The 9,722-nt window shown below is 46.2% G+C and overlaps 1 protein-coding gene across 8 annotated transcripts in view; it reads right to left on the reverse strand.

Annotated features, from left to right (window-relative positions):
* The window catches only part of PCNX1 (pecanex 1), a 206,688-nt gene extending 204,321 nt beyond the window's left edge, over nucleotides 1–2,367 (reverse strand). For 6 of the 8 annotated variants that reach the window (XM_032245735.1, XM_032245729.1, XM_032245732.1 and 3 more), the window contains exon 1: nucleotides 1,763–2,317. In XM_032245735.1, coding sequence (XP_032101626.1) covers nucleotides 1,763–1,915 — 153 coding nt within the window. In that variant the 5' untranslated portion in view covers nucleotides 1,916–2,317. Of the gene's footprint in view, nucleotides 1–1,762 lie in introns of all 8 variants that reach the window. The other 2 variants (XM_032245731.1, XM_032245736.1) reach the window with 2 other exon arrangements.
* Between the last annotated feature and the right edge of the window lie 7,355 nt (nucleotides 2,368–9,722).

Consider the following 9,722-nt stretch of genomic DNA (forward strand, 5'->3'; position numbering starts at 1 on the left):
TCAAATATTTGAGAATTCAGTTTAACTTAACTCCCAAAATGAAGCAAGTAAACTCAATGTATTGGTTTCCATTTGCTCTAATATTCTTTGAGTAACATTTGCTAGTTACACAGAGACTTAACCATGACCACACAGTTTACTGCAAGTGTTAAGAAATCTTACACTGGACCCAGCAACTAATCCTCACCTCTCAAAAATCATTTTCAGATTTCAATCTACGATTCTTCTGGACATAAAAGAAATCCGTTTTGAAAGTTTTGTGACAGCCTGAGGATTCTTACACCCAAAGTAATTAACCCGTTCATTAATGATGTCGTATTCCTGGAAGGTATAGTAGTGCAAATAGAACTCTCTAGGCCAGAATTAATTGAAAATTATAACACTTCATGATAAATTTTCAGAATGCAACAAGACTGAACAAGTCCCTCTAATAAAATAAGCCACAAGACATCAGCATTTCTTAATGGCTTTTTTTTAAAACCTCAAACAATAAGTCTCTTCAAAACAATTTCAATGAAAAATGTGAATCTGTTTGAGAATGTGAAATGCAGCACATCTTCCCCCAAGCAGACACTTTTCCTGCCAATTAGTGAAACTAAGCTTCACTGAGGGAAGAATTGGGTGTCCTCACCTTTTGCACTTCTCATAGTGGTATTCCTGAATTTTCTAACTCAACACCCTGTGTCTAGCTCCACGAAGAACCCCAAAGTTAGCAGAAATACATTCAAAGGAATTATCCTAAAATAGGAAGTTCAGATCCTTTCCACCCCTCCGACTACTTTAAAATTTTATATGAAGCTTTAAGTATCATTTCTGTCCACATGAGTTTCCCTAACGCCCCACCTAACCTAAAACGCTTTAAAAACTGCAATTAACAACTTTCAACGCCGCTTTAAAAACACAGATGATTCAGAGGAGCTGATCGCACCGAATTCAGCAACAGGCAGTACTCTCCCTACTCCTATCCGCCAAAGGCCTTGAACCAACCCAAACAAATCCGCTGAAATGCCAGCCAGATTCCCAGTATCTCCCTGCTCCCTTCCCCAGGAAGGCCAGGAAGCACCACGGCCACCCGACACGGGACTGAACAAAAAAAGAACCGCTGGGAACGAAGCACAACGGTTTTGTGTAGGCAGGAAGGTTCCAAGCCGGGTTTTCCACCACCACCCAGGACCAAGAACGAGCCCGGACGACCCCACACACACACACACACTCAACGCAGAGCCGCAGGGTCCCCCGCGCTCCCGGGGCTCCGCACGCAGATTAGCGGCGAGGCGGCGGGCGGCCTCTCCGGGTCGTCCGGGGAGCCCGGGGCGAGGGCCGCGGCGGGGGCGGGCAGTGCTGGGCGCCCCCGGGACCCAGCGTGCCAAGGATGGATGCGGCGCCCGCTAAACGCGCAGAGCGCTCGACGCCGGCCACAAGCCCCACGGGCGGGGGGCCCCGGCGGGGACGGCCTACCCGGGTGGCCGCGTGAGGGACCCCCCCAGGAGGAGTCTAGGACGCTGCCGCTTCCCAGTGAGCGGGCGGGGGCGGCCGGCGCGGGCTGCCGGGGAGTTGTTGCTTGTTTCATTGCCGAAACCCTGGAAGCCCCGAAGAGAGGAGTGGGGAGCACTCCCCGAGGGGAAGCGGGGTTGCTCACGCCAAGCGGGTGGCGGCCCCCGGGGAACTAGAGCCCCGGGAAAAAGAGGAAGAGGGCGCGACCCCAGCGCCGCCCCGCCGGCCCGCGGGGAAGGAGCCACCCGCTCCCCGCCCCCACACTCACCATGTAGAGGGTGAAGGGCAGGCCCAGCAGAAACAGCCACAGGTAGAGGTGCAGCGCGTTCACGAAGGTGGCCTGGTGCGGGTCGTAGTACCAGCCCCCGCTGAGCGCGGCCCACACCCCCTGTCGGAGGATCTGCAGCGTCTGCGACCCCATCCCCACCCGGCGCCGCCGCCGCCGCCGCCGCCGCCGCCGCCGTCCCCGCCCCGGCCCCAGCTCGGCCTCGGTCGCCGGAGCCTGCAGCTGCCCCGTCTATCCCCCTCCGGAGCTCCGGGAGAGCGAGCCGGCGCCTCGGCGGTCGCTGGTGCTGCTGCAGGAGGAGGAGGAGGCAGCGAAAGAGGAGGAGGAGACCCGGGAGGAGGAGGCGGCGAGCGGCGGGGCGGAGGACGGCGGAGAGGAGGAGACCGGCCTCCTGAGCGCCGCCGCCATCTTGTCTCCTAACACCCAGAGCCGCGGCCAGGCCCCCGCCACCCGCGGCCCGCCAGCGCCCCCGCCGCCGCTGCCGCCGCCGCGACCCCCGCCGGCCGCCACCCCTGGGCCAGGCGGAGAAGGAGGCCCGACGCCCGGGAGCGACGGGGAGGAAGCCGCGCCCCCTCCAGCTCCTCCTCTCCGCTCCCTCCGCCCCCTGGGCCGGTCCCGGCCGGAGCGTGCCGCGCCTGGGCCGCCGCGGGCGCCTCCTGTCGACGTCCCAGAGAAGCGCGCGCCGACGCGGCCCGGGGTCAAGGCCCGGGAGCTGCGGAGGTGGCAGAGACGCGGCGGGGGAGTCCAGGGTCTGCCCCTGGTAGACCCGCTGGCAAGCTCACCTACCAGTCTCTAAACGGGGTCTTTCCTATTCCGAAACTACCAGATATTGACTCCAGAAAATTGTCCTGGCTGTCGTTTATGATATTTATCAAAGATCTCAGAACAACTGAAGCTACTGTCTGAGATACTCACTGAAGGCCTGGAAGAATTGGGTACGGCAGATGACACTGTTGAAAAGTCACAAACGCACCCAAGTTGAGCAAGCACTTGTTGGCCCGTGTGTGAAAAAATAGCCATGTCCAGATTGGGAGAATTTACTACTTCCAAAGACAAGTTAATAGAAGTGGCCCGAGACATGAAAGTACGGAGTGGACAGGTTATCATTTGTACTCGGTGATTGTATTTTTAAATGTGCTGTAACTAGTAGCCATTTTTATCAATGGGCCAATCTAAATAGGGTTGAAAAAGATTAACTGTGATTCTACCTCAGACTACAACAGTGTCTTGCAGGTCTCTTTTTATAGCTGTAAAAACGGAATCATTCTTGGCTCTGTGTAATGTTTATAAGGCGTGTCTGATCTCATTGAATAAAATTTTCTTAAAAAGAGTTTGAAGTTTGGGTTTATTGAAGTTTGACTTTGATGGCAATAAAAGTACTTTGTATTCCCAGATTAAAGTTGCTATAATTAATGAGGGAAACGAGAACCAAAGGAAACTAGTAATATTTTAGGAAGAGTAATGAAAAACCATCACAATACCTCCCAGTGCCATACCACTTTATAGCTGCTCAAACACTATCACACCCATTTCATTCAGAACTTCAGGACAATCCTTTGGGGGCAGCATAGCAGCTGTTGTTATTTTATGGATGAGAAAACCTAAACTCAATTAAGTAAGTGATTGGCCAAGTGCTTATGGCCACTTATTCCTCATAAGCAAAAAGTGATTGAGAACTCTAAAACCAGCAGTCACCATAACTGCATGAACTGAACTTTGGAAGTTCATTTCTCAAGGCTCTCCACCTCATCCATTTCAGGTAAAAGTCTGAACTGACTAAGAACTGCTCAGCACCTTCTGGTTATCTGTGACTAGCTTAAATATATGAGCAGTTGTCATCAAAGGGCAAATTCTTGGGGCAGCGCTCCATAGAAACTCTATGGGGTGTGAGCCAGCAATCTGTTTTAACAAGCCCTCTGGAGGATTCTAATGTACGTTAAAGGTTTGAAGCTACCACTGCAGAACACCACACCATCCCCTAGCCTTGATTTGTTTATCTCCTTGTAATCACAAAGCCAGAGCTCCAGCAAGATATCTTCAAACTGAGAGACGCGAATAAACACTGGACAAAATACACTTTAAAGGGCATTCTTATATCTAAAAGCAAAATTATGATCAAATAATGCAATTTTACAATTAAAATAGTGGCCTTGAAGCTGGTGTCATAGATACCAGCTATTGCCAAGTTTTCATTTGTTTCCCCTTAAAGGAGACAGGAAAGCTCTCTGAGAAGGTTTTGGAAGTAATCCCAACCTTTCTAACACAAAGGAAGATGTAAACAAGGATAAAATTCCAATACCACATCAGTTTCCACACCAGCAAAGATCTGCTATGGTTTAATATAAAAGGATTAACTGTAATGAGGGTGAGGTGGATGGGGGAAAATGGAAACTAGCACCAGATAGATGCATGCAATTGGAGGCCAACACAGCTGGCGTGATAAACGTTCAGCCAGAATGCGGTATCTGGAGGATATGGAACCGGCAGCAAGCCAGGAAAGCAGCCGGCATCAGGCCTGTTAAACAGAGAATGTGGGTGTTGTAAGCCAATGGACAGCTGGAACACACAGCCTTGGAAAATCCAGGAGTGGGCAAAAATTGGGAAATCATGGCAAGCCTTGAGAAAATGTGTCACTTATAGCAAGGCCCCAGCTTCAGTGCTGGGGTTTTCTAGGTCTGCCCTCTAGTTTCTACAGGGAACTGATGAAAATAAGTAGAATTCAGATCTTAGAGCTACTAGGCAAGTTTGAGGACCCAGAAGAACAAATATCCAAAAGCTGGATCTGGGGGGACAGAGTGAGACTTACAAACAAAGCGGGAGCTTGATACCTAGAACTAGGACCAAATTTCACGCTGATTATGGTTGCCTTATGCTGAAGTCCCAAAATGTTAATATAAAACTCTAGTTGCCCTCCAGAATGACTGGGATTGATCCCAGAACCTAGAGGTGGGAGTCACATGGCAGTAGCTAGCGGGTGAAAAGTGGTTAGCAGGATTGGCAGGCCCAGAGAGTGGAAAAGGCAGTTAGAGACTACATCTTTCAGCTCTGAACTGGTAGGAACATATTAGAAAAAATGCTAATTAACTTAGAGAGTAGCAATTGAAAATATCCAGTGAAAAAGCTGACCTTTCCAAATGACTGACTCAGTCGCTGGGGTGAGGGGAAGAGAAGCAATCCCACAGTGCTCTCCGTAGCTCTCAAAATGTTTATGAATGCTGCCACAACAACCTTCGTATGTTATAAACTAGAAGCTAAGGCACAGAGAGGTTAAATCATTTGTCCAAGGTAGCACATTCTATCATGCTCATAAAGAGCAGGACAAAAATCCAGGGAACTAATTTTGCCAAGTGTTAACCCTCTTAGCCATGCATAGAAGCCATTAATAATGCTACACTTAGCATGTCAAAGTTAGCAGCCATGACATACTACCAAATCACCATTTGACATTTGCTCATCTTCAGCTAATCCTATTAAAATCATATTTTCTGACTAGCTCATAGGCCTCCTGGGGACTGAGAGTAGTTGACAGCAGATGCTCTCTCCTGCCTGAAAAGGACAAAGCTGAATGTACAAAATCTAATAACCCCACCCAAGCCCACCTTGGAGCAGAGTTGTGCAAACTTGAGCTCTGATCAATTTTGTGTGTCAATTATCTACTTTAGACATATGGCCCACATGTTCTGCCAATGATCCAGATGCAGTAAGTATCCATGTCTTCCCCCCGACTGGCCCCTTTTCTTTCTCTTAGTGAAACCAACATTTCCAGCTCACTCAGACCTGGAACCTCATGTATCCTTCCCATTGTCTATTCTCCACAGTCTCTCCTGCTCAACCCTTCCTTTAGGTTTCCAGATCAACCATTCTGTTGATCTGGCAACATAAGATCAACTCATACCCAGCAGTCTCCTATTACCACCAGTGTCTCCTCTTCTAAGCCATTCTACCTTCCACCAACAAATTAATCTCCCTAATCCACTTTTCTTAAAAACCTTTAATTCCCTTCAGGACTAAAGGGACACTCCTTAGCCGGGCAAAGTCCCCAGCAACCTGAATCACTATATTCTGCAACTTAACTGCTGCCATTTCCCAGCATGAACCTTTTTTATTGGTGAGTATCAGTATAACTGTGTATGTCTATCAGCCCACTCATTTATTAATTTCTGCCTCTGTGCTTTTACTGTCACCATTTGCCTTACTTAGAAAACATTATCCCTCTACCTGCCTACTAAAATCCACTATGACTACTCCAAACCCATTCTTCTATTTTTTGAACAGCCTAGAGCACTCACATGTTCCACTTGTTTAGCACTTAATTGTGTGCTACTTCATATCCCTCCATCTAAACTGTACATTCCTTGAGGGCAAGGCACTTCTCAGCATGTCCCACAGGGCCTACCAGAGAAAGCTGTTAGCATCAATTAACACTCAGTTCATATACATTGATGAAATAAAGCATAGAAACAAATGGCTTTCCAATTAGAGATTTTAATCTGTTTTTGTCATTCATTTGATAGCCCCTCAACATTTGAAAGCATTTTACCAGCTTAGAAGAGCAGTTCAAGGAAGGAAAAAATAGCATGAAACGAAGGTAAAGAGAATTTGGAAGAGAATGCTGGGCATGGTGGCTCACACCTATAATCCCAACACCTTGGGAGGCCTAGCTGGGAGGATCACTTGAGCCCAGGAGTTTGAGATTAGACTGGGCGACATGGGCAGAAACCTTGCCTCTACAAAAAGTACAAAAATAAGCTGGGCATGGTGGCACGTGCCTGTGGTCTCAGCTACGCAGGTTGCAGAAGCAGGAGGATCACCTGAGCCTGGAAGGTCAAGGATGCAGGGAGCTGTGATTGCACACTCCAGCTTCAGTGTTACTGAAGACCCTGTCACAAAAAAAAAAAAAAAAAAGAAAGAAAGAAAGAAAAAGAAAAACAAAGAAGGAAATGAAATGAAAAAAAGGGAAGAAACAAACAATAAGAGAAGCGACTTAGAATTCTTCCCTGGATCTCTTTTTGCCATTTGCTGGGTACTGCTTTATATCACATCAGGAAAATAAATATCAAATGGAAACTTCCCAAATCTCACATAATATAATTATAAAATACCATCATCTGGATATGGAGCTAAACAAGTGAAAATAAAAGACTCTTACTAACTAGGAGATGATTCTTCTTGGAAATCTCAACCCAATCTCTCTTTTTTTTTAAATGTCAACTCCATATGATGAGTAATTTAAAATACATTTTTAGTGACACCAACTAGTTTAGTAATTCTTGTTATGGTTTTGTGTCATCCTGAGAGTGTCTTCTGTTATGTCTCGAAAAACAACTTCACTTTTCTTAAACTTACCACACTTTGGGAGCGGGGCAATGAAAGGAAAGGGGAAGCATACAAGATATTGCAAAACTCCCCAAATATTGTGAATCCCTAAATTAAAAATAACATACACACGCATTGTTTTTCATCTTTTGACATTAAAAGATTCTTCTATGTCAGTTTGATGTCTAATGTGCTTAACTATATCATATGACAGAGCTTATTTATTTTTTTTGTTGTTGTTGAGGCAGGTTCTCACTCTGTCGCCCAGGCTGGAGTGGCAGTGGCACGATCTCAACTCTGCAACCTCGGCCTCCTGGGTTCAAATGATTCTCGTGCCTCAGCCTCCTGAGTAGCTGCGACTACAGATGAGCACCACTACATCCAGCTAATTTTTGTATTTTTTGGTGGAGACAGGGTTTCACCATGTTGGCCAGGCTGGTCTCAAACTCCTGACCTCAAGTGATCTGCCTGCCTCACCCTCTCAAGGTGGAGGGATTATATGCATGAGCCACTGCACCCAGCCTTATTTATCTTTCTATTTCAGCTAAGGTAGCAGAATTCCAGCAGGACTTACTAGGCCAACTGATGTGGCTGGATGATTCTCTGAAGAGTTCACCCCTGTATTAGTAGCTACCAGTGTCATCCAAAGCACCTTCCTGTAGTTAAGTAGAAATGAGAGTTGTCACCTTGGGGGCCAGATGTCTGGCTCCTCTGTCAAGGAGCACCAGGAACATTCCTTGGTGGGGAGATGATGTTCATAATGGAAAGAGCCTGAGGACTGGAATCAGATGAACCTGTGTTTTAATCCACCTTCTGCTACTTTCTAAATTAGTCCTAGCCCCAAATCAAGGAATCCAAGCAGAATTGAAGAGTCCTGGGGAATTCAAGGTTGCAGACTCATTGCACTTCATTTTGATGGCTGGAGCTTTTTTCTAATGACAAAAACGAACATTCCAATGATGTCATAAAAAGATCTTTCCCTTGGAGATTTTTCACTGCTTCCTTTATGGAAACCTTGACAGTCCATGGGAACATATTTATTAGTTTTTGTTGTTGTTGTTCATTTGTTCAGGGTTTTTGATTTTCAGCAGGGTTTGGTTTTGTATTGCCTCACCTACTGACCAGGATTCAGCAGCTGTTAATATACACAACTATTTTCTAATTATGTACAAATAATATATTTTGTATATACAGCATAGGAGGGTGATATGTAGCAATATAAAACCTCTCAAATCAGAAAAGATCATGATGCAAAGTAAAACCTCCCTGTTCTTGCAGTTTTCTTGCTCCCTTTCTCTCAGTATTTCCTTCCTGTAAACTCATTATATTCTTAAGTCCTATGACAAGTGTTTCTCAATGTGTAGGTAGTCCATGGATGACCCCAAGTCAAAATCTTCTGTTAAAAACAGACTTCTAGCCAGGCACGGTAGCATGTGCCTGTAGTCCCAGCTACTTGGGAAGCTGAGGCTTGAGGATCACTGGAGTCCAGGAGTTCTGGGCTGTAGTGCACTATGCCGATCGGGTGCCCACACTAAGCTCAGCATCAATATGATATGGTGACCTCCCAGGAGTGGGGGACCACCAGGTCTCCTAAGAAGGGGTGAACTGGCCCCTGTCAGAAATGGAGCAGGTCAAAACTCCCATGCTGATCAGTAGTGGGATCAGTAGTGCTTGTGAATAGTCACTGCACTCCAGCCTGGGCAACATAGCAAGACCCCATCTCTTAAAAACAAAAAAACAAACTTCTAGAGCTAGGTGCCACGGTGCATGCTGGTAATGCCAGCTACTTGAAAGGCTGAGATGGCATGATCACTTGAGCCAGGGAGCTGAGAGTAGCTGAGGCAACATGGTGAGACCACATCTCTAAAAACGAACAAACAAACATACACTCTAAGTTATGGTGCTTTATACATAGGGTATTGAAAAACTTCCTCAGTGTTTAGGTATCCCTGAAATAAAGAATTAGTATAAACACCTATTGTTTTCTATCTTTTGGTATTAAAAGATAGAGTTCCAAGCATCAATGGAATACTGAAGTATCTTTTAATGAACTAATAGGGATTGATCTTTAAAATATATGGTGAAGTGGCTGGGTGCTGTGGCTCATGCCTGTAATCCTAGCACTTTGGGAGGCTGAGACAGCCAGATCACTTGAGCTCAGGAGTTCAAGACCAGCCTGGGCAACAAAGTGAAACTGCATCCCTACCAGAAAAAAAAACAAAAACAAAAACAAAAAACGAGCTGTGTGTCATGGTGCATGTCTGCAGTCCCAGCTACTTGGAGGAGGGGGTGGCGGCTGAGGTGCAAGGATCATGTGAGCCCAGGATGTCAAGGCTGCAGTGAGCTGAGATCATGCCATTGCACCCAAGCCTGGGTGACAAAATGAGACCCTGTCTCAAAAAATAAAATAAAACAAATATATATATATATATATATGTGAAAAAAGTATAGAATAGTATGTGTCATATGCTTGTATTTGTGTAAAGAGGAAAGAATATATTGTATGTAATTGTATGTGTACTGAATGTCCCTAGCAGAACATGTGAGAAAATGGGCAGCAGGAATTGCCACAGGGGTGAGAGACTTTACTTTTGATTGTATATCTTTTTTCTTTTTTTTTTTTTTT

The sequence above is a fragment of the Sapajus apella genome, unplaced genomic scaffold (genome assembly GCF_009761245.1).
Source record: "Sapajus apella isolate SASKATOON/1434 unplaced genomic scaffold, GSC_monkey_1.0 scaffold59, whole genome shotgun sequence".
NCBI classification, from domain to species: domain Eukaryota; kingdom Metazoa; phylum Chordata; class Mammalia; order Primates; family Cebidae; genus Sapajus; species Sapajus apella.